General features: G+C 44.3%; 1 protein-coding gene across 3 annotated transcripts in view; it reads right to left on the bottom strand.

Moving 5' to 3' along the window:
* Nucleotides 1–25,179, bottom strand: part of UNKL (unk like zinc finger) — a 36,734-nt gene that overhangs the window by 7,326 nt on the left and 4,229 nt on the right. The window contains exons 3-11 of one of the 3 annotated variants that reach the window (XM_075285077.1): nucleotides 16,996–17,172; nucleotides 16,654–16,784; nucleotides 14,410–14,545; nucleotides 14,077–14,194; nucleotides 13,633–13,717; nucleotides 13,378–13,544; nucleotides 10,865–11,050; nucleotides 5,737–5,799; nucleotides 2,066–2,243 (exon numbers count right to left, since the gene is read on the bottom strand). In XM_075285077.1, coding sequence (XP_075141178.1) covers nucleotides 2,066–2,243; nucleotides 5,737–5,799; nucleotides 10,865–11,050; nucleotides 13,378–13,544; nucleotides 13,633–13,717; nucleotides 14,077–14,194; nucleotides 14,410–14,545; nucleotides 16,654–16,784; nucleotides 16,996–17,172 — 1,241 coding nt within the window. The remainder of the gene's footprint in view (nucleotides 1–2,065; nucleotides 2,244–5,736; nucleotides 5,800–10,864; nucleotides 11,051–13,377; nucleotides 13,545–13,632; nucleotides 13,718–14,076; nucleotides 14,195–14,409; nucleotides 14,546–16,653; nucleotides 16,785–16,995; nucleotides 17,173–25,179) is intronic. The other 2 variants (XM_075285075.1, XM_075285076.1) reach the window with 2 other exon arrangements.

Genomic DNA, 25,179 nt, shown 5'->3' with positions numbered 1-25,179 from the left:
CTATCTATCTCCTATCTATCTATCTCCTATCTATCTATCTCCTATCTATCTATCTATCTATCTATCTATCTATCTATCTATCTATCTATCCATCCCCTATCCATCTATCTATCTATCTCCTATCTATCTATCTATCTATCTATCTATCTATCTCCTATCTATCTATCTATCTATCTATCTATCTATCTATCTCCTATCTATCTATCTCCTATCTATCTATCTATCTATCTATCCATCCCCTATCCATCTATCTATCTATCTCCTATCTATCTATCTATCTATCTCCTATCTATCTATCTCCTATCTATCTATCTATCTATCTATCTCCTATCTATCTATCTATCTATCTATCTATCTATCTCTCTATCTATCTATCCATCCATCCCCTATCCATCTATCTATCTATCTATCTATCTATCTATCTCCTATCTATCTATCTCCTATCTATCTCCTATCTATCTATCTATCTATCTATCTATCCATCCCCTATCCATCTATCTATCTATCTATCTATCTCCTATCTATCTATCTCCTATCTATCTCCTATCTATCTATCTATCTCCTATCTATCTATCTATCTATCTATCTATCCATCCATCCCCTATCCATCTATCTATCTATCTATCTATCTATCTCCTATCTATCTATCTCCTATCTATCTATCTCCTATCTATCTATCTATCCATCCCCTATCCATCTATCTATCTATCTCCTATCTATCTATCTATCTCCTATCTATCTATCTATCTATCTATCTCCTATCTATCTATCTATCTATCTATCTATCTATCTATCTATCTCCTATCTATCTATCTATCTATCTATCTATCTATCTCCTATCTATCTATCTATCTATCTATCTCCTATCTATCTATCTATCTCCTATCTATCTATCTATCTATCTATCTATCCATCCCCTATCTATCTATCTCCTATCTATCTCCTATCTATCTCCTATCTATCTCCTATCTATCTCCTATCTATCTATCTATCTATCTATCTATCCATCCCCTATCCATCTATCTATCTCCTATCTATCTATCTATCCATCCCCTATCCATCTATCTATCTATCTATCTATCTATCTATCTATCTATCTATCTCCTATCTATCTATCTATCCATCCCCTATCCATCTATCTCCTATCTATCTATCCATCCCCTATCCATCTATCTCCTATCTATCTATCTATCTATCTATCTATCTATCTATCTATCTATCTATCTATCTATCTATCTATCCATCCCCTATCCATCTATCTCCTATCTATCTATCTATCCATCTATCTCCTATCTATCTATCTATCTATCTATCTATCTATCTATCCATCTATCTATCCATCTATCTATCCATCTATCTATCCATCTATCTATCCATCTATCTATCCATCTATCTATCCATCTATCTATCCATCTATCTATCCATCTATCTATCCATCCCCCATCTATCTCCCATCTATCCATCCATCAACCTATTTCCTATCTAATCTACCCATCCATCTACCCATCCATCCATATACCCACCCATCCATCCATCCATATACCCACCCACTCATCTACCCATCCATCCATATACCCACCCATCCATCCATATACCCACCCACTCATCTACCCATCCATCCATCTACCCACCCATCCATCCATCCATCCATCCATCTATCCATCTCTTATCTATCCATCCATCTATCCATCTCTTATCCATCTATCCATCTCTTATCCATCTATCTATCCATCTATCCACCCACCTCTATATACCAGGCTGCAGAGTTCATTGTTACCCAGCACAATGTAGACTTGCAACACTTGGCCATAGACTTCGGCCTAATACAGGTGAAGACGTTTTTAGCAATACCCAAAGTCAGCATACAATAGGAATTACCCTTTACTGTAACATAGGATACATAACGTCTACTTATACATAGTCCATACTGTGAACATAAACATTTCTAGCCAATTTATTTCAAATCTGACAGATACAAAGTTGCCATTTCATAATCAAATAAAGAGGTTTTTTTAATAATACATGTGGCCATACGGAAAAATAAAGACGAAACACGTAGGCTTACCTATTACTGATTCAACAGTATTACTAGCAGGGTAGAATGGGAGAGCTTTGGCATTAACACTTGATAGCGCGGTAGGGGATGAACTATCTGAGCCAATACTGGATGCCAGACTAGAAGTTATACTGGACGTTATACTGGAAGCCAGTGGGTTAACCACTGAAAAAACACTGAGATGGCTCTGTTTAAAGAATATATACATTAAATAAGCAACGGTGAAGTGGTTTTTTTATGATTTTTTTTGCATATAAAATAAATTGTGACTAGAATAGAAAAATAACTAAAGAGAGACAATACAAGTCCCATAAATGTATCAGTCACACGTACAATATCAAAGTCATAGAGTCCTGGAAACATGTCATACACAGGAGACTCGGAGATGCCGCCGTGACCGCCAAATATTCACAGCCGGCCGAGCCATCGCGGCTGCTCCGACCACCTTTGTATCATATGTTTATGGAGAAAGGTAAATCACGAGTAACACAACCTGCGGGTGATCACAAGACTGTGTACAGTCCTCAGATTGGGGCACAATGAACTGATGAGCTGGAAATCATTGACGAATAATCGGTCGCAGGGGCAGCAAGGCCAGAATTTATTTCATTTAATAGTCTCCCATTAGGCTTATGGTTAAAGCGTATTTTTACAGTTTTTCAATTTTTTCCTGGTCTTTAGTGTTTTCCATAAATTTAGAATTTCTATATAGGACATCGTCATTTTTTTGGGTTTTTTACTGCCCATTACATGACCATTGTCGCCTCTATTTTATACACAGAGCTCCTTTACGTACCTGGTCTGAGAATCGCAGATAATAGACACAGGGGGTCCGTCCATGTCACAACCCATAAGTCATGTGATCAGAAGTAGAGCTCCGCCCCCTCCTCGCCCCGATGTCACAGGTAATTAATTAGGACTGGCTTTACTATAGTCAGCCAAACCCCCATAGCAAGATAGATAAGGACTCACCTGTGCAAAGCGACCTGGGCAGGAGAACGCTGCTTTGCATCACATGACGTGGACGGAAACCCGGGTCCATCATCAGTGATCCCGACCCCGTTAAGTAAATTGCACCTCCCTGGACAACCCCTTTAAGCTAAATGTATGTAAGAGTAGAGAAGACAGAAGCAGTGAAAGTCAATCCCGTCCTCCCAATGGTGTTCGGGTAATATTTGTCTTCAGCCATAGACACCCCCGTGTGACACTGCTTACAATGAAGACAAATTTGTGAAATATGGTCCACAGGGTGACAGCACAGAGTCAGTCCCTGTACAGGTGTCACCCACTTCATGTGTATAAAGTAACTGGGTATGTATAAAACACATTGGCTGACTTTGCCAAAAAATGTTCCCTAAAATTCTGTCTCTGTGCAGCGCCAATGAACACCCACACTTTGCCCAAACTAGATAAGCCACGTTGTGTCAGTGTCTAGTCATAGTCAATAGGGGGCGCTGCGGGTAAATTCCTGTCCATAGAAGTTCCAACTCACCAAGACATTGATGGGGTCAGTAAATGAGAACATTCACCCGTATTACACCTTTATCAGCATGAGCCACCTTGAAAAGGCAAAGAAGGTTCCAGAAGGCAAAAATCTACATTTTCAAAAAGCAAATTCACCCAATATTTCTCTTTATTATAATCTCACAATCTCATTGCAAGATGGCGTCCGAGCGGGTCCACAAGAGCCACAGATTGTGAGCGGGTCTTCACTTTGGCTTTTGGACGGGAATTTTAATTGGGGGACGTGTTCTCATGTGTATACGCCCTCAAAGTTCTCTGTCTTTGAAATAACTGAGCAAATTGTTACCACTACAGTTTTTTGCAGGCAGATTTTGACACGGAATCCGCCTGAAAAAAACACCTCCCATTACTTTCAATGGGAGTCACTAGTAGAGATGAGCGAGTACTGTTCAGATCAGCCAATCCGAACAGCACACTCCATAGAAATGAATGGATGCACCTGGTACTTCCGCTTTGACGGCGGCCGGCCGCTTAACCCCCCGTGTGCCGGCTACGTCCATTCATTTCTATGCGAGCGTGCTGTTCAGATCGGCTGATCCAAACAGTACTCGCTCATCTCTAGTCACTAGCAACATTTCCTATCTTCGGCCGGGGCCCCACGGGACGTAAACGCCGCAATTTGCCCGCAGCGGAGACGCTGCAGGAAAAATCGCAGCGTTTTACAGTGCAAGCAAAGGGGGATGGGATTCATGCGAATCCCATGCCCACTTTGCAGAAGAAATTGCAGGCTTTGCAAATCGCAGCATGTCAATTATATCTACGGAAACGCCGGCAGCTTTCCCGTAGATGTAATGTTAAGAGAAAGTCCGCAGAGGAAAACTCTGAACTTTCTCTTAAAAGCGCTGCGGAAAGAACCACAATGCGTTCACGCAGCGGTTCTTTCCGCAGCCCTTTGCTGCTGCGATTATGGCCCATGGGGCCTTAGCCTTCAGGTGGATTCCACCATTCGAGACTCTCTCCTGATTAGGAGCGTTCATCCACGCCTAATCAGGAGCAGGGGCCGCGACAATACTGTTGCACTGCATGGGCTGTGCGAAAAAAACAGCGGCGGAAATTGAAGAGGAATTTTCTCTTCACTTTCCGCCATGTCAACCAACCCCAAGAGCGCCCCACAGACCCCATTAACTATAAGGGGGTCCCATCAGGATTTCTGTTTCTTTTTTTTTGAGCAAATTGTATTTTTCTGCAACCGTTTCATTTTAGCGCCCAAATGATTCTGGAAAGCTACGCTAGCTGCCTTAGGTCCTAGAAGAGGCGGACACTAAGCCTGTGATGGGGGTCTTCATAAATCTCGGCCATCCGTATATGTGAAACCAGAACAGGGGGCCGTCGAACTGGACGGGGATCTGAGGACATGTGTGGCTGCATGTGAACATACCCCTAACACTAGGAGTGGGTAAGCCAAAGTGTAGAACAGCTACAAAAGTAAGGTCTGGAACCGGAGGACCCCATATATCTGTGCATTATACAGACAGGAAATGTGTAATGCCTCCTTTCCCCTGCGGGAGCGCTGTAGTGACCTCTAATCACCGGGGGTCAGCATTTCATTATTAATGTGGAACCTTATATTAAGAATCTATATCCTTTAAGCTGCCTCTTCAAAGTTGGACCACATGATAAAAATGGATCTTGATGAATAAACCCTTTTTCAGTTTAAAATTTCAGTACAAGTGGGTATTTATACAAAATATTACAATTAATTTTTCTTCCTTGGTCAACTCTTCATGATAAGTTTAAGAGGTTTTCCAGAAATGTAATACTGATGACCCCCTCTTAGGATAAGATCATCAATATTAGATCGGAGGTGGGGTCCGAAAACCAAGACCCCCCACTGATCAGCTGCACCACATAGTGTAGGAACAGCTCAGCCCCACTCACTGGAATGGGACTGAGCGTCAAACAGGCCACACGATACGCGGCTAATATCAATGGTGCTCGAGTCAGCTGATCTGTAACGGTCCCAGGTATTGGCTCTCCTCCAATCAGTTATGGATATCCTAGAAAACGTCATCCATATTTACCTCCTGGAAACCCTTTTATCAATTAGATTTACAGAACCAAGACCAATAAATGGTGCAGATCTGGTAACGTTAGCATGCACGGAGGTTACTGTAACATCACTACACACATTATGTCACACCACGTCTGCTCCATACCTGTTTGCTTTCTTGGTCATTCATTTTATGATTATTATCCAGAGACAGGCACTTGTGTTTTGCCTATAAAGCAAGGGAAACATTTGTAACCAGAGAATTACATGTAAAACAGTAAGTGATTGAAGCAAATACACGCACACAGGATCGGATGTCGGCTTTTTCGGCGACACGAATATTTACATATGAATTAGTGACAGACGTGACATTAGTTACACTGCCTAACCAATGACTGCAACACATCAAAACGTACATTAAAGGGGTTCTCCAGAACCATAAGAGATTGGGGTTCCTACCTCGCCCCCATAGGCACATCTCATCCATATAACCTGTGTTTAATAGCAAAGCTTGTCCTATTCACTTACATAGAAAAACAGTACAAGTCCCACCTATAATCCATAATGTCACTTTTCTGTTGAGGTGCCCATACTTTTGCACCGGTCAAATTTTGGTTTAATGCATATTGCACATTTTCTGTTAGTACAATAAACCTCATTTCAATCCTGAAATATTACTGTGTCCATCAGTTATTAGATATATCAAACTGAAATGGCTGCTGCAAACACCAAAATATTTAGAACTAAAAATGATTAAGATTAATAGGGGTGCCCAAACTTTTTCATAGGACTGTATATAAGGAAGGCCCCTCTTGTAGCAGCAAGATCCTTAGTCCCACCACCCTTACAGTAAGGAATTCCCATCTACCATAGGGATCTTTTGTCTAAGGCAGGGGTAGGGATCCGTCGGCTCTCCGGCTGCTGTGAAACTACAACTCCCAGCATGCTCCATTCACTTCCATGGGGATTCCAAGAACAGCAGAGCCAGTATGCATGCTGGGAGTTGTAGTTTTGCAACAGCTGGAGAGCCGTACGTTCCCTACCCCTGATGTAGGGCTCCTGGACGCCCCCTTGTGGACAGATCTCATAGACTGAAAGCTTCACTTTAATTAGGTTGCCCCAAACTCTTTATTCCGAATTCAATAACCTCCAGTTTGACATCTAACCTGCCCATCCCCCTTCATTACCTTGGTCGCCCTCCTCTGCACCCGCTCGGTCCTTCTTCTACACAATATAATATTCCACCCAAGTCGTCATTTATTCAGAGGCAGAACCTTCTTATCACCAGCGTCTGATCCTCGTTTGATGTATCGCAGGATATGATTTGATAGCGGCCGCCTGGCACCGCTTGCTTAAGTTTACTATCCACCGATATTCCTTTTAGTGACCGTTTTACCCAGAATCTTCCTATTTTTATACATAACGGGACATTTTGTTTCCATAACCTTACCCAAACTTTGCCATCTCCCTCCTCCCCGTATCCTCCTCAGCGGTGACGGCTTTACAGAGATTAAGATCATCTGCAGATATCGAAATTCTCTGTTAACCCTTTACCGGGTTATTATTAAGCCTACTACAATAAGAGGGCCACTAGTGACCCCCTGGGGTACCAGACACACAGTAAGAGGATGTACCAGTAATAACCACCCCATGTATCACCAGTTATTGCCCCAATCACACGTACGTTCCTACACGACCAGGATTCTTGCCTTATTATTTAACCCTATAAGGCTACGTTCACATTCCACAGGATAGGTCCTCACTAGGACAATCAATTTGGGGTCGGACAACCCCTTTAAGATCCCTATAGAGGAAGCCAAAATCCAGTATTATCACACTGCTGTACTGCAAAAATAGAGGTGTAACCAAAGACCGTCCCGTCCGCCTCCCCCTGTCACGTATAATAGAAGTCGGAGCTTTCTTATGTCTGGTTTGTGAACTTATATAATGGAGGAAAAAGTTCTGCAAGTCCATTGTTCCCTTCTGGTAAAGACTAAACAAAGATGGAAGAAAGTTTATTACACGTTACAGAGAAGGGAGACAAAGAGCATATTCAGCCGCAGTCAGTATTCTATCAGTCCTTCAGTCTTTTGTCCTGATCCTATGACAGATCAGAGCAATGGACTTCAAATAACATTTTGTGGTTCACTGATGACTGTCCTACAATAATTGACTCCTGCTCCAAGGATCGGCAATGGCGGAGCACAAGCTGGTGTGGAGAAATGCATTGAGCTATAGTCACAGAACAAAGACAAAATATATGCAACGTGAGGAGGACTGGTGATGTGTAAGAGATAATGAAGATGAAGATGAGCTCAAGCTACTGCCTTAAAGGGAAGTTCCAGGATTTAGATACCGATGGCCTGTCCTATGGAGAGTCATCAATAGGAGGAGATGAGTGGGGGTCCAGCACCCTCTCCCCATTAATAGGAGGAGAAGAGTGGGGGTCTGGCACCCTCTCCCCATTAAGAGGAGATGAGTGGGGGTCCGATACCCTCTCCCTATTAACAGGCTGATACCTGGATATCATCATCTACACCTCAGCTCACCGTGTTGGTTCAGTGGCCGTGGCTCCCAATATATCACCTGATGGATGTGGGTGCTGGGTATCAGATGAGCACCCATCTAAAATACTTCTGATCTATCATAGGGATACCGCGGGGCATCAGTATCTTAATCCTGGAAAATTCAGATCATCAGTGTGAACAAAGATGATTTCTTCTGCACTTAGAGCAGGATAGAACAGATGTAGACAAGCTGAGCCCGGCCATAAATAGAACAGTCTAAATGCTGACAGGACAGACAGTAAGAGTCCTGACTACCCCACCCACACATAGGGATTGACAGATTTTCCTGAATCAGTGTGGTTATAGAAGGTTGTCAATCATCCTGTATTGGCGGGGTTGTCAGGACTCTCACAGTCTCTCCTAGGGGTAGCACGAGACACCCGACAAGTAAGTCCAGTATCACAGATCTGTGTAGAAAGGAAGTTTGGTTGCTGAGATTATGGAAACATTTACACAGATATCATCATTACAGAAGGCGCGGTGACAGGCTGACGTTATAGGACAAGCTAGAAGAAAATCAGCATGTGGTTATTAGGTCTCAAAATACTCACCACACATAAGAAAATGAACTAGACCAAGCCCCCCGTATAACATACATAGAATAAGCGACGTCCTATGACCCATCACAGCGGGGTCCTCCTATGTAAAGCGCAGCTTTGGGTGTAAATAATACAAGGGTCTGACCAGCTGTCACCTTCACATGACATAAAAGGGAGTATTTACCACCCTGTCATTCTGAGCTCTAGTAGATTCATTTATAACCTTATCCTTATAGTGGGGGTCTCTGTTCCCATCAGTCCCACCCTAGGAGTTCTTATTCCCATCTCAATCCTTTAAAACATAAGACCACAAGTGCCTGCAGCTACCTCTAGGGGGCACTTACTGCGCACTGATCTGCACTGTGATCACTCATCCCTTTAAGATGTGCTGCTGCTGTGAGACTCTGTAGGAACCCGCATGCCCGTAAGTGACCTGTATAAATATATTGGTGGTTGCAGGTATGGCCGCCGCTCCATTCAATTATACTGGGCTTCTACCAAAGACTTTTGGTATATAGTCAGCGTTTTATTAGGCTTTCTACAATACTGAAACCAGAAGTGCAATAAGCAATAATAATAATAATCATAATAATAGTGAATAGAGTCACTATTAGAATAAATAGGCTAAACAGTGACTGTCCTCATTCTTACAGTCCACACCTAAGCTCCGTCTTCCATAAAGGTAAATTAAGTAACAAAGAATCTTGATATCTTGAGATCGTGTAGTAAAGAACAAACTGGTGATTAAAGGGTTAAATAATCCATTATGTGCAGTGATCCTGGGGGTCAGACCAGACCCCGACCACTCTAACACAGAGGGATAGGGGAATGAAGATTTTGACCTAAACTCTCCTTTACAATGATAAAGACTTAAGAACAATTACTGATACATTATATCGATCGCCTTTACCAAACCTGACAATAAGGAGGAAGAAAGGACCAAATGCCAACCAAACAATAAGGTGTCAGGAAAAGGGCTGCATGTGGCTATGTGTGGTTATACGTGGCTATATGTGGGAATATGTGGCTATACGTGGCTTTGTGTTCCTTTCTAATTTTACATCCATCCGTTTATTTTTTATTTTTCTGATTTAGTAATTAAAAAAAAAAAAAAAAAAAGGTCAGGAAGAAAAACAAGTGATGTAAATGAATAATATGTGAATGTACGGTATTTGTTAGGTGGCGCGGCTGGGACCAGATTTCAGGTGGATTAAAAGAGCAAAAACCTCTTCTCACCAGATGACAAGCCTGAGCTTCCCTTACAAGACATTTTTAATGTAAAGATTGAGAGCCCTCCAGGCCAGATTGTAAGCTTTGGAGACTACTCGGGTCTCTTCATCAGGCATGGTATAACACAATGGTACAACACAATATCTGAAGGAAATCTCTATTCACTTCTCGGCACCCGTCACCTAGGCCTGAATACTTTATAATGCGGCACCTGCAGGATTTCTAGGACATTGGAGTTTTGTCTGCATTCTGCCCAGGGGGCCGTGGCTACGAGAAACATTGATCCTGGGTCACCCTACAAGAACGGGGCCTAAAAGGAAAAACAACTGCACTACTTGTACTAACATGAAAAAGGAAGTAGTAAAAAAATAAAATCTTTAGTCTAACAATTGCTAAATAGAATAATGTATTGCAAACAGAACATGCAAGAGCTTCTTTGTTCATAGCTCGGGATTTCATCCATATACCCTGACACAGGGAAAATCTTCTGCATTTCTGCAGCATAGGGCCTGGGTCAACATCTGCATTCAGGATTTCCGCTTGGGACCCCTGAACGGAATAAGAAAAGCATTAACAATAACATGTCCCCTATCCATCCCAATCTCTGCTTACAGGACCGATGGAGACCACCGAGTACCATAGCCAAGAACCCAATGTGAATAGAGTGATGGTCCATCACATGCACCTCCTTTCCACTCTCTGTCTAATACTGAGAGGTAGCACATAACTTGTTTCTCCCCACAATACCCCTGCAATGCATTGTTAACCTGAGGCCCGGGATTGCGTGAGATTTCAAAAAAAATAGTATTCACCATAAAATATTACCCCTCAATAGACAAAGACAAGAATTGGAAAGAATTTCTTCTTTAACTTTACAACAAAATTTTAGAGAGAAAAAAAAAAAACATTTAAAAAAAAGAAAAAAAAGGAAGAATAAAATCCCAAGTTTGACACATACCTGGTCTTCTCGCTCAAAACCTGGCGCTCTTGGATAGGTAGAGCCTGGTGAAGAGACACCTGGGGCGGTAGATTCACAAGACAAACCATTTGCTAATGATTTTGGCCTGACTATGGACCCAACAGGCGAGAAGGAGCTACTGCTCCCTGAGCTGGAAGTAACTGTGGGACTACTACAGCATGAAATCTGTAGAGGAAGAATATGAATACAGAAAACAAATAATGGATGTGCCGGATGGAATCGTCTCACCGTACAATAATAGAAGAAGAAAAAGAATCCCTAATAAAGTGTCGCAGCTTACGGCCCTATCAGTGTATCCGCTATGGCGCGCTCTTATGTTGTAACTTACAATATATACAACGAATACAAAGTCACAAGAACGAGAGGAACAAAGTATCCAGGGAATCATTCACAACAGATCGGGGGGAGAAAAAGGATCCAGAATAAATATATCCGCCCGGCAAAGCCGTAATGTGAATATTATATTACAGATTATAGTGTGAATAATCATGTACAGCCAATATTGAAACTAGGCCAGGAACTTTATCATTATGTGACACGTCAGAAGTTTTGATAGGTGGAGGTCCCGGTGCTGAAACCGACCAAAGGGGCAGAAAAGTTCAGCAGAAAACTGAACCCCTTTGTTTCTTTAGATTTGCAAACAAGAGGCCTAGTAACTCCTAGCAAGTCTCTAGATGTCTACAAATCCATCAACTACCACTTAGTGTGCGGGAAAGATGAGCAGAGACAAATAGGAGTCGCAACCAGCGGAGAACATCTGCCTTGTCGTTGTAGTCTAGGCCTACACAGTAACTCTAGGCTATGACTCCCATCTCACGACCAAAGGTCACCTTGCAATTCTTTCACTAATGCAAGTGAATGGAAACCTAGGTCATTAATTTATTTCGCACTAGAAGGGCACAATTGCAGACCCCTCAGGGGTGGATTTGCAAGGCAACACATATCTTTGGTTGTATGATGGAAGTCCCTGCCAAAGTTGGCTTACGGCCCTAACTTAAGTGAGGAACATCCAGAGGGTCTGCACTGTATCAGCAGGGGGCTATAATGGTCAGTATTTTAATTTTAATTTTTTATTTTATTTTTTGCCTTTTTTCACTTCAAAGCAGCAGGCTGGCCTTACACGAACGTAATTTAAGTCCGCCAATGGTCCACAATTGTGGGTTCTCAATTGCAAACCATTTATGGACACATTGTATTCAGTGCGGCCTCTTACACGACCAGATATTTTATCTGTGGTGTGTTGTGCCGTGACCGGGGTCCGCACTGAATACCCCAGGTCTGCAAAGTCACGGACATCGCTGCACGGCACATTGCAGATGGACACGGACGACTGCAGTGAAAATTAGTGTTGCTGATCAGCAAATTGTGGACCGCAAAAACCAATACGGTCGTGTAAGACCAGCCATAACGCCTTCACAATCCCAGACCAGCAAGAATATTAAAGGTTGTAACCATAACCAGGAATAGGCTTTAACCCTTAATCCTCGGCACCACTAGAGAGATCACAAGGAATACTAAAAATTTATCCCAACACCTGTATATAGAAACTTCAAAGACTAAGGCTATATCTAGAAGATGGTGTACAATAACAATCGATCTATTTCATGGCCGTTCTGTATCTGTCCGAGACGTATTTTCACAGATCCCTCAGACTTGTGTCTACTGGAGGATCTAGGAAAATGCACAAGTAAAATAAACACAAACACACGGCCATGTGAACTGCTGCATTGGAACGGCCCAGAATAAGTAATAGAGGAACAAACTCAGACCTTTTAAGTCCTTTCAAAATATTTACAGTGTAAGTTTTGATATGTTCTCTGACAAATTAACATTTTTGTATAATCATTTGCAGCTTCTTGCCGAACACAAGTGGAGATAAGAGTCGCCACGTCCCGCACGGCCCAGGTCAGTATATTCGTGTATCTAATGGTGTATATTATAGAGTGCGTATATGCCAGATATGAGAGATTATTCTGTATCACACAGACAGCCACCCATGTCTCCTGGAATATTCCGTGCATCTTACTGCAGCAAACTTCAGCTTAAAGGACTTGTGCTGGTTGTCAGAAAATTTCCCCTCTACCAAAACTTTATATTTTGACTTAAACTACAATGACGATATAGGGTTTCTAGAGAAAACGGATCAGATGAATACGGATGAATTAGTAAGGGAAAGAATATCGAAGGATTACAAAGCTCAAGATAATCGACAGATCCTGAAAAGACGAAAGGAATAAAATAAGTTTATTTGTGAGATCCCTAAAAAAAAAAAAAAAAAAAAAAAAGTGCAATAAAGTATTGACGCCAAGGAGGAGATCTCAGGACGACACACAAGCCCGCACGGTCACATTTACAGGTCTGGGTGACTCCAGCAGACTAATCCATCACCTATTAACTACAATGTATGTAAAGATGTAGTGCAGAGAGCCAGAAGGGTCAGCAAATCAACCATGACAATGAAGGCGTCAGTAGCTACCGACACAGATACTTACATTTGTGGTTTGCTCGTTGTGGTTCAGCAGGCTATTAGTACAGCCCATAGTCGTGTTCCAGTCCCCGGAGAGGCCTATACTGTCTGCAGAATAGAGAGACGGCGCTTGTTTTATATGACAGCTCGATTGCATCATGACATTCATAGTCTCTTCAGCAGAGGGAATTCCTACAAAGTAAAAAAAAAATACAATTTATTGCAACATGGCGCCATTATGTGTCACACGTACACACCGCACTATGTGACCGTTACTTACGTTCAACATGTGCGAATGCACAAAAGGGTCCTCTCGGGCAGTAGCCAGTTTGCCTCACGTCATTGCACTTTGTAGACTTGTATATCTAGGAGGAAGACATTGTAAACCCTGAGTGAAGATGTAACAACGCCGCAGTTTTTACGATTTTGTTGAGCCAAAGCAAGATGAAATATGAAGGAGGCTTCTTATTCGTCTCTGTTATGCTAACTCCACTTCTGGCTAAACCTTCTCTGACACCTCTGCAATGTTCCTCTGTTATTCCTCCTGCAAGTTTATGAATCAACTGACAACTAGATGTTGCATCTCCCCTTGTTAAAGTCTAATTCCTGCATAGGTGACAAAGTCCTCAATGATAAATCTCCTCCCTTTAAAACACAAAATTTCTTATTTCTTGCTAGAACTTCTCAGATTCTTAAGTCGGCCATGACAGCGGTTGCGTCTCACCTCTGGATGAAACTGCTGCTCGGTGCGGGAATGGCAGTACTGACAACTGTCCCCGCTGTCACACTTCGAAGGCTCGCCCCACTCGTCCCCATGTTTCACACTTGGACACGGGGTGGATCTGAAACAGAACGAGGTGGTGAGTTTTGAGAAAGCGGAGCGTTAGAGTTGCGGCAATGCTATAATAGTCCTGTAGATAGTGACTGCTGCAGTGTTTAAACCCAGAGTCCTAGTCGTATGGTGTGGACAGTGCTGTACAGAGGATTTCGGGGGATAGTACACCCACACGTATTACATACCCTCCGACAATGTGCATATAAATAAAGCGGCAGCCACCTGTATTTGAATTTCCTTGGGTTGCGTCTCCTGTCCCTGCTATTGTGGTAGTGAGGACAGGCATATCCTTGGCGACAGAGTCTGGGTGGTTTAGTACATTGCTCGGTTTTATAGCTGGCCAGTACAAAATTTGTATCTGCGGAAAGAAAAAACAAATGCTTAATATATTTTAATAAGCCAGTCGGTAGCGATGCCACGTGCAAAGTGACAGATCACACAACTCCAATACTCTATTCTATACTGCAGTAGCAAAGAGCGACTGACGGCCCAACATCACCGCGGCCTGGACAAAACAGGACCAACGGCCGAGGACAGACAGTAGGGAGATTACAAAGCTTTATTGTTCATAGATTATGGGGCAATCTGATCAGCAGACGCTTAGCCCCGTTCACACTTGGTGGCTTTGAAATTTGGGATCGGGTTTCACTTGGGCTCCATTATGCAAACTACTAAAAAGCTTTCAAATTTTGGAAACCAGACCCCAAGATAAAAAAAAAATACAGTGAAAAACATAATTCTTTGTCATGCACGGCCCCGCCAATCCTGCACTGAGCATAACAATATCAGTCTAAGGTCTATGGGTCATGTTCGCAGTTTGCTGCACACATCGGGTATTTATGGGATATCCTGCTGCAATGTCATCAATGTGTAAATGATGTAAAGACGATGATGTCACGTCTGAGGGACCAACATAAAATGTCCTGCACTTCCACGCTTTACCACCAGGTGGCAGTTTGGGGACTCTTGGCCCATTAGCATTACGTTTTTTGCACCGCGCTCGATGCAGAAGTCGTTTGCTGAGATTTTACAAATCTATAGGAATCGTTTCATCCAAGCTCGGTCTTTTATACAAAAACAAGGTTTGTAAATTTGTAAATTGTGTTTGACCTGTAACTGGAGTCATTCTGGGAACGAGATCAGCTCATCTAAGTCGCTTCACTGTGAATGGGAACCGAGCGGCCTCCAGCTGTACCGCAGGTACCTTCTGCCCTGCATGGAGCCCGAGTCTCAGTGGTCGTCATCGTCACCACACCATCTGGCGGTCCCTAACCCAAGTGTGAGCAGGTCTGGCCTAGACTTCTGTGCTCAGTGACTCAATACTAATGCATATAGCTCTGACATGCTGCAAAGTAAGGAGAGAACCCTTCTAAGAAAAAGAAGGGTTAATCGTTTATTCCATTAATATTCAGTGTGACCTTTGCCTTCTTCTCGGTACTTGCAGACAGTTTTTGGCAGATCTGGGCAGGGAGGTTGTTCCCGCCGCCATCTTGGAGAACTATGCCCAGATCTTCTGTGGATGTTGCAGGCACCAATCCATCTCTCTCTTCATGTCATCCCAGACAGACTGGAAGATGATGAGATCAGGGCTGTATCTGGGGGGGGGGCCGGATCATCATTTCCAGGGCTCCGCCTCCAAAGAGCAAAGGTCACACCAAATATTGATGGGATTTACATTTCTATTTTCGCTTTTTAACTATTTCTTGCTGTGCAGCATTTTTTTTATTTTACACACCTGCCTAAAACTTTTACACAGTACTGTACACTACAGTAAGACCTTTTTGCGCTATTTTAGGTCACAGTTAGCTAGATGTCGCCATCTACAAGTGAATGGAGGGCTTTGGGAACACTCCTTGTGAGCACCTTGATATACACCCTTAGGCATCCATTTTTCCTAGTAGCGCATACAGAAAGGGGTTGTCCTTTTAAAGAACCCCCCTTTAAGCACGTTCATAGAAGCAGAACCAACCTGTGGCCAATCTGAACATTCACAGGGTTTGACCAACCCGTAGTCAGTCACTACTATTAGGGCTAGTTCACACGTGAGTATAAGGGGAGGTTTTTGACAGCGGATTTCGCGTCCAAAACCTCCCCTTATAATGGTGGTCTATGGAGACCGCCGGGCTTCGGTTCTCCGCTAGCGGCGAGCTGCTGCTAGCGGCGAAAAGAAAGGACATGTCCTTTCTTCAGGCGGAAGCCGCGCAGGCTCAGCCGCGCGGCTTCCGCCCCCGGCAGCTCCCTCCTATGTCGGCTCATTCATTTGAGCTGACAGCAGAGGGTTAAGCTGTGACAGCGATGGTCGCGGCGGGCGGGTTTTGACAAGAGAGAGACGCGGCTCGCCGCGTCTCTCTCTGTGTCAAAACCCGCGCGGGCAGTTCACGTGTGAACTAGCCCTTAATAATCCTACTACAAGGTGCTGCTCTCTGGTGCCTGCAGAACGGATCAGGACGCCATCTACGGCCTTACCTTGCCACCTGGGATCCTCTCCTAGAATCTTCTCTATCATTGCCTGGCTGGCTAACACTCCCGGCTGCAGGTCAGGAATTCCTTCGCTCCCAAGTTGCCCGTTCTGTAAGGCTTCCTGTGCTTGGATTTCCCTGGGTCACAAAAATAAGATTTGGTCATTTTCTGGCCAGAATAGAGAACAGATCACAGACCGACAGCACTGGATTCCCAGGATTGGTGGGGTCTCTGCGGTCGGACCCCCCCACCAACCAGCCTCAATATAATAGGATATAAATATAATTTACATACAGACACACTGCTATAATATATATGTGTGTGTATGGGGGCAAAGAATAATCTTACCTTATATCATAGACAGGAGGTCTAAGGTCATGAGGACCGTGGGCAAAGGCACAATGTGGTCCGTTCTTCACACAATGCCCTCGAGCATCTGTTTCATGAATACAAGTACCGGTCTTGTAATAACGTAGATGATACTTTCTTTCGGTGTCGCCTGTTGTCCTATGCAAATATGGACAACTAAAATGGAAAAAAAGAAATAAAAGTATCACACAATTATGTAACTAATAATAAGAACAACAAGGGTAACAAAGTATAACACGACTCCCAACCATTTGCAACAACCATTGGAGCAGTCCAGGCCATGACGTAAGGTCCGAATCGCGGCCCAGGCTCACCAGGAAGTGACCTATTGTTTATACCATGATATTACACCTATACAGCTGCAAACGTCACCCATCCACACAGTTAAAATCTGCCACAGATCTGCTCCAAAATCAACAACAAATTTCACCTCAATTCTGACACCGGGAGGCAGAAATCTGAGCAGGACACTGAAAAAATAATCCCCCTGCTCCATCTCACCGTGTAGATTTCCATTCTGCTACACGGCAATATACAATATTAACAATACATCCATTTAGACAAGCGGGGTACTAAGGAGCCCTGTTCTTATGATTGTGGGGTCTGACCCCTATGATCCCCCACCGATATACTACAAAGCTTTATACAGCCTTGGTCGGACTATGTACAGGGATACGTTCTTCTCTCTAGACCATGGCAATATTTTATTTGTCCCTGATTCTATACGTCAAGCTTTCACGTGCAATCCTAAGCGCGCGCAGTACAGTAGAGAATCCTAATACAACCCGGTCCAGGGAACAACATCACAAGGAGTATGGAAAGATGATGAAAAGACAATTGTACAGCGCCATGTAAAAGCATCCATTGTATAATGACATTAGCCAGGAGAAGCCCACACAGAAAAGACGGCACAATGGATAGATGGCAGGGATCTGTATACTGGGGATATCCACCCCTACAAGCACAGTCACAGGGATTTCAGGCTGCGATATCGGGGGTGCATGTGGCCGTTTCTGTGCTGGGGGTTGTATTTGAGACTAACATGCAGAATACACCCTCTTTCCCCAAATCTCCGTCATACAACCAATATAGGGCTAGTGTTGAGGTGACATCATGCCAGCGGGCGAAGATAAGCATATGCACCTTGTGGTGTGGTCTGCAAATCTTATCACTGAGGCTTAAGAAGACATGCGGTGTTGCAGTCCCATTAAACAAAAAAAAAAAAAGTTGGAAGACCCCTTTAATATGCACAATATAAGAAGGGAATGCTCTTCCCATTGAAAACAGGCACGCTCAGAAAAAAGTACCCCAGCAGATATCCATCTTTTAGGACAAGTTCACACTGTGGATGATGAAGTGGAATTCTCTCCATTTTCCTGGCTGACCGCAGACGACCCTCGATGAGAAGCATTGGCGCTTCTAGCACCAATTCGGCCCAGGCTCAGCTTCAGGAACCGCTTATTTTTTCAGTGTCCTATTGAAAACAACGGGAGGCAGATTCTGGGTGCAATCTGCCCCCAAATCCCTCCGTGTGAACTTACCCTTATAGTTGCATAAAAAGAATAATTTTGGGGTGTGAACAGAATATGCAAAGAGTACGGGGACTGAATGATCATCTGTCTATGTCCGCTCAGGCGCGCCAGGACTGTGATCAAATCTCATTACCACTTAGTCAGACGGAGCAAATTATCTCCTATTAAACAGTAAGAACTTGGGGAGGGCGCCATCACCTTCCTCATTATGTGTAGCCCTCGTAGAGGCGTCTTCTATAATTATATCCTGCACCTCAGAAGACGAATCCGAGACTCTCCTGCAGACGCCTTTCCAAAAGCATCAAGAAAAAATAAAAAAAGACGACACGACGGTGACAACAAACATCTTGCAGGAGCCGTTGCTGTAAGCGCCTTGCATAATACATCAGCCTTAACCAGGTGAGCGCGTAGACGGAGCCGCGTTACATTTTCATCACATCAAGGCTGTCATGGCAACAGAGAATTAGCCCGGCGATGGCGCCGCAGCCGCCGCCGCCAACACTCTCCCTTTAACTTGGGCTGCAGCCTGTGAAAGTAAAACATAAAGGTGAAGGATTCCTGGAGGCTTCAGCAATGGATTTTTTTTTTTTCCCGCGAAGACCTGCAAGTCTAATAAAGAGGAGCGACCGATATAAAGGACAGATAAATCTAAGGAGCCGGGGGGCTCACACAGGTCGGGCGGGATCCTCGCTTTGCAGCCTTTGTAAGATCTTTATGGCAGCTGCAAAATTGCAGATTATGACTTACTATGATGTGCACACGTCCGGATACAGGCGCAGGTCTGGGCTTTATGTAGCCACCGACTAAGAATGAGTGAACCAAGGACGCCAACAGGGGGCGCACTAAGAGGCTGCTATTGGAAGGAGAACTAGATCCTAATTGGGAATGACCACGCCGATCCTCCGACCCATTACAAATGCTGTACAGCTCGAAACGTCACCGAAACAGCTCACATGTACATATAGTACTGGCAACAACTGGGTAGGAGACTTGTCCGCTACATAGGAAACGCTTGCAGCAACTGAGCGGACAAAAAAGGGCTCCATAGGTAACCTCTATTTTACCAATCTGCTGATAGATCAGAGCAACGGACAGCCAATGCTAGTGTGAACCAAGTGTATAACAAGTTTCCGGGTCATTGCTAATAAACATTCTCATTGTATTTAAAATTAGCAATAAACAAAGAACACGCAAAAAAATATATAAATCCTGCAGATGGGCCATCGGTGTCCGGAACCTTCTGCTCCTGACAACCCCTTTAACTCACCTTCTATATTCTGTATGTGAATACACTCATTCACTCTCATGGGTTTGCATGGAATGGAATTAGCTGAGGAATCCATCCACATTTGCAAATATCTTTGTACATGCACCTTGTTCTACACTCTGCTGCTGCAGTGACCGAGCCCCGTCACTATACAAGGACCAATGTGTATAGTGCAGACGTGGGACGTGGCCCCGTACAATTGATGGGTGCAGGGCGGGGGGGGACCAGATCAGCTGTGGAGGGTTAGGGATATAAACAACACGTCCCCACTCTTCAATCACCTTCTTCAGTTCAGACTCGTAGTAAAACTTCCCCGTATTTGCAGCCTGGCCGCTGTATCGTCAGTCACCGGATCAATGGTCAGGAAAACGATCAGAGGGAAATGTTTAATGCAAATCCCACATCAGGCGGCCGCGTCGTCCTCGCTGGGCTTGTGAGTAAACAGCAGGAATCTGTTCTGATGCCTAATCACTGACCCGAAACGAAGAGTGAAATAATATATGGACGGATTCTAAGACGTCTAAATAGATCAGACGTCTCAAAGTGAAGCCGAGTACAGAGCGCTGATTGTCAGGGCGCTAAACAGATTTCTCTCTAAACAATAAGGACTTCACCGTGGCCACGACGGTAACAAGGAAGGAAGGGCAACAGGGTAGAAGTGACCCCGTAACCACCGGATAAGGGATAAGTATCCTAATAGTGGGGGTCCAATCAGTGAGACCCCCAAACGTCACAGAACTGGAGGCCCCATGTGTCCAGAGACCACATGCTGGACAGCAACTCACCAGTGGATGGCGCACTACATAAGATGGGGCAGAAAACAACACAAAGAGACGTAGAAGAGGTAATGGCTCCAGCGGTCGCCAGTGTTCACAGCATTGGGGGGACAGGGCAGCTTTGGAACTGGAACGACGCGGATTCAGTAAGGTCAATTACCTTTGGTTTTTGCATCACGGTAAGAGGTCTCGACTAATTTGGCTGTTTTTTGGCACAGCTAGGTCCTGCCAACCTGTCCTGTGTGGCCTTAATGCAGGATCTGCCATCACTTTATGAACCTAAACCAATCCTGAGAATGAAGGGGATGGAGCCCGGCATTAATGCAGTCCTTGGCACAGCAGCACCCGGGCCACATGTGTCGGCGGCCATTATGTAGCTTGCTTCAAAGCAGATGGCTGGGGAGCAACAGTGTAGGGAAACGAGTGCAGGGCACGCGGTGTATTGTAGCCCCTTCATTCCTAGGATTAATGGTAGTCCCAGCGCCCGGACCCTCTGTGGTGGCCCTATCCTATGACCAGGCTCTCAATATCAAGTACTACTGAATATGCCATTGCTTTATGGGATGGGCCCCTTTAACAGACTTATCCTCTATCCACAGGGGCCAAACAATCCCCATTCTCAGGATCGTCAGGGGTCTCGGCATGCAGACCCCCACCGATCAGCTACTTACACTCTATCCTATGGATGAATACTTTCCGTGGCATAATCCTTTTAACTCTCTCATACAAAATCCTAAAGAAATTGGAGCCATACGGAGGTACAGACGTAGGCCGACGCTCATCCACATTGCAACTCCAACAAAACAGAAACCCCTAATGTACATGAGCCCTGACACCGGGATTACACGCAGACATTACAAGCTTTTTTTTTTACATATCCTAGTGTTTCATCTCCAGGTCTTCAGAAGTCGCCGCCTCTCCACATAACCGCACGCTCAGCTCAGCTATTCTGTGTGTAAACATGACATCCGCATTAGTCACACAATCTCTCTAATGGAGCAATTAAGATAAGACGCAGACTGCAATGTTAATTATTAATAGGGCCAAGAAGAACCAACTGCAGCAAATCGCTCACACTTTCTCATAGGCGTACAAGCAGACACATGGTGGAGCGAGCGCGAAGGAAAGCTCCACGGTAAAGGCCTCCCGAAATGGTCAGACCAGGTCAATGAACTACGAGTAACATGCGGATATAGCATATGGCCATATGCACGAGGCAGACCGACCTTGTTTCCCACACAGGCAGCACCTTACATTGGTTAAACAGCTCTGGAAATATTGTCTGAGGTTTGATATCCTTAGAATAGATCAATATCGGGTGGGTGGGAGTCTGGACCCTCAGCGATCAGTCATTTACAGCACGGTGTTGGAAGACGAATCAGATGGTTCTGTACACTGCCACAATGCAGCAAAACCACAACATGTCGGCTTCGTACACTGCGCTCCAAAAACTTAATTGACAATGGGTGCCGAGTGTCTGACCCCCACCAATCCAATACTGATAACCTATCCTATGGGCAGGCTTTCAATCTTAAATTTTGGAGCACCCCTTTAAAGCTGCAATGTGATTGGTTGGTCCAATCACCAGATTAGGGGTCCTCACAGACAGGAATAGTTGTATAGAGCGGTGGTCCCACGTGCACAGCCCTCTATTCAACTCTATGGGAGAAATTTCTGAAGGCTGGTGGAGGAATCTGCTAATTTACGACAAGGCACCCATCTCCCCGTAAATCAAGAACTTGCTGCACATCAAGGTCATTACTTACAACAGAAAACAAATCGCCCTGCACCCAGCAGATATTTGCATAGAAAACTAGCAAGAGCGGCATAAAAACACTGCACAACTTTTGTTGCAAATGGAAATGGGTTGCAAACCTCTGAGAACTGGTGTAGGCCGACAATCCGCCCTATGGGACTAGTGGAGATGGCAAACACTTGATACGGCTTCACTTTAACAGACCCATGGTCCAACGGAGCTGAACGGTGCGGCTGTGTGCAAAGGTGACCCCTGCCCAACCAACTCCTCTTGGCATTCGTCCTGCTCCAGGGAACAGATAGGGCACGCAACATCTCTAATCTATCCTCAAAACAGTGGGTCAATGTCAATTTTTTTCGTGCACCAAAAACTCCTCCAACTTTTTTCCTGCGCCAATCAAGGGATAGCCTCGTAGCCATACTATGGAGACTGGCAGCTAGTACACTGGTCTGTATAATCCTTATAGCTGGAGAACATGCCTGACAACATATACACCAGTAAAGTAACTTAACTGATCGCAAATCTGATAGTGGGCTTAGCCCACACCACCCCTTACTAGGAAAGTGGTGAGGGCCAAGGAAAAATGAGACTTTAGACAATTTGTCACAATTGGCGTCACCCACACGAGGATTGTGATTTTCTTTTCATGCCACAAAATCAGCATAGAGTATTAAAGCGTGTCCCCCACTAGGCCTTGTCCACCAATGGGATCTGCAATCTTCATGTCTACCATACTAGGAGCACAGCGACTCCCTGCACAAGCTGCATATTATCAAGGCACACATTACTATATCAGGGGCTGTATCACCCCCTATAACCTTGCACAGAAGAAATTTAGATCCCCAAGAGATTCAGTGCAGATCAGCTTGACCAGAAGCGAGATATTCAATGTGAAGTAAAGAGTCACAATTAGCCAGTGTGCAAATAGCAGAAGTGAACAAGACACGTGTGAGCCAGTGTAAAACATGCACCGTATGCGGAACATGTGCCCTGATCATAAGCAGATCATTCCTGCGTGTGTGACTGGAATCCAGTGTGACTGAGTTCGGAGCGGCCCCTGGTACGTGAGGGAGTACAGAGGCTGCCCCCGGCCCGCCTGCATCACTTCCTACTTCTCTATTTTCAAACACGTAGAAAGCATGGCTGCAGGGGGTGTGTGCGGCGGGGGGGGGGGGGGGGCCTGCCCTGCCACTGCAAACAAAGCACAGGCCCTTCAGAAAGAATCCATTACTGTTAAAACAGGAATTCGTGCCAAAACGATGAAGCAATCCAGCGAGACTGTAAAAGTGTTAGCAGACCCTGAATGTACAAAAACAGCCGAAAACTACTGCACACACCAACTAGACCTAAACACTCCTGTGCACTGTATACGGTGCAAAACTGCAAATTACAAGTATTAGACATTGTCTATATACTGTATATCAGTGGTATTCAACCTGGGGCTCTCAGTGGTTGCAAAACTACAACCCTTAGCCCACAGCTATCAGGGCATGCTGGGCCTTGTAGTTTTGTAACTGTAGACTGGAGACTTTCTATACAAGTCTGAAACACAAAGTGCCTTGTATTGTATATAGAGCTATAATGCTAATGATAAATACATTACACATTACTAGGCGCAGGCTACACGAGGTCCGCTATGGTTGGCTATGCTGCTTTTTTTGCAACCCTGTAGCAAGAAACAGCCCAAAACTGCTGCAATTCTCTCCATTTCAATAATGGCCAAGACATTTAGTGCTGCAGATTTTTTTCTGCAGTGTGTGAATGGGGCTTGTTTACATCCCATCTACGACACAACAATATGGCAGAGACCAACCCATTAGTCGTCCCCACACTGAGCAGGTATTCCCATCTTATAAATGGGTGACATATTGATAGTATAGGGATTACTTGATGTGCAGGTTCCTCGACAATTTTCCCTTCACGGGAACCAAGTCGTGCAGCAGATAGCTCGGGCGCACAGGACTGGGCCCACACAAAAATCTACATTGAGCTCCTGAATAGTCTGTTAGGAGAAGGTAGATAAGACTAAGCACCATCACTTCAGGCAAAAGCAGGATACCCCCGCACATGTCTGGAGCGCTACATGCATGTTATAACCTACATGTTACAAGGGGCAACGCAGTGGCTCAGTGGTTAGCACTGCAGCCTTGCAGCGCTGGAGTCCTGGTTCGAATCCCGCCAGGAACAACATCTGCAAGGAGTTTGTTTGTTCTCCCCCTGTTTGTGTGGATTTCCTCCCATTCTACAAAGACATACTGATAGGAATACATTGTGATCCCTATATGGGGCTCACAATTTACATAAAAATAAAAAAAATAACCTACACGTTACACAAGAGTCATCGGCGCCATCACAATAACAAAGAGCCGCACTGTAAGCAAAGAAATCATTACAAACACGTAAACCGCGGCCTTGTAAATGCGGAAGTATCACTAGCAAAAATAGATTTTTAATTGTCAAAAAAAAAAAAAATAATAATTCTCCCAGGAGATAATCTTTGCATTTTCTTATTAGTAGCGCCGTAAATAAACCTCATTTTAGTAACTAATTATAACGCTCTCACGTCGCCGCTCTTTACGGTGACAAAACAACACAAAACAAAATAAAAAGTGCCAATTAATGTAATTACAGACGCAAAACTCTTATCAAAAAAATAGGTTTGGCTAAGTCCCTGCGAGCGCCAAGTGTTTAGTCTCTATGGAGACGCTTTCTGCTTGGAACGTAATCTATACTGGGCTGTAGCGATGAGACTTCACAAATTCATTCACCGTCTATGCGAGTCGTCTGCGACCTGCGGCTCTGCATGCTGGGACCTGGGGTTCGCAACAGGTT

Source organism: Leptodactylus fuscus, chromosome 8 (genome assembly GCF_031893055.1).
Source record: "Leptodactylus fuscus isolate aLepFus1 chromosome 8, aLepFus1.hap2, whole genome shotgun sequence".
NCBI lineage: Eukaryota > Metazoa > Chordata > Amphibia > Anura > Leptodactylidae > Leptodactylus > Leptodactylus fuscus.
Note: the sequence above shows the minus strand (reverse complement) of the source record. Positions and strands in the feature narration are given on the sequence as shown.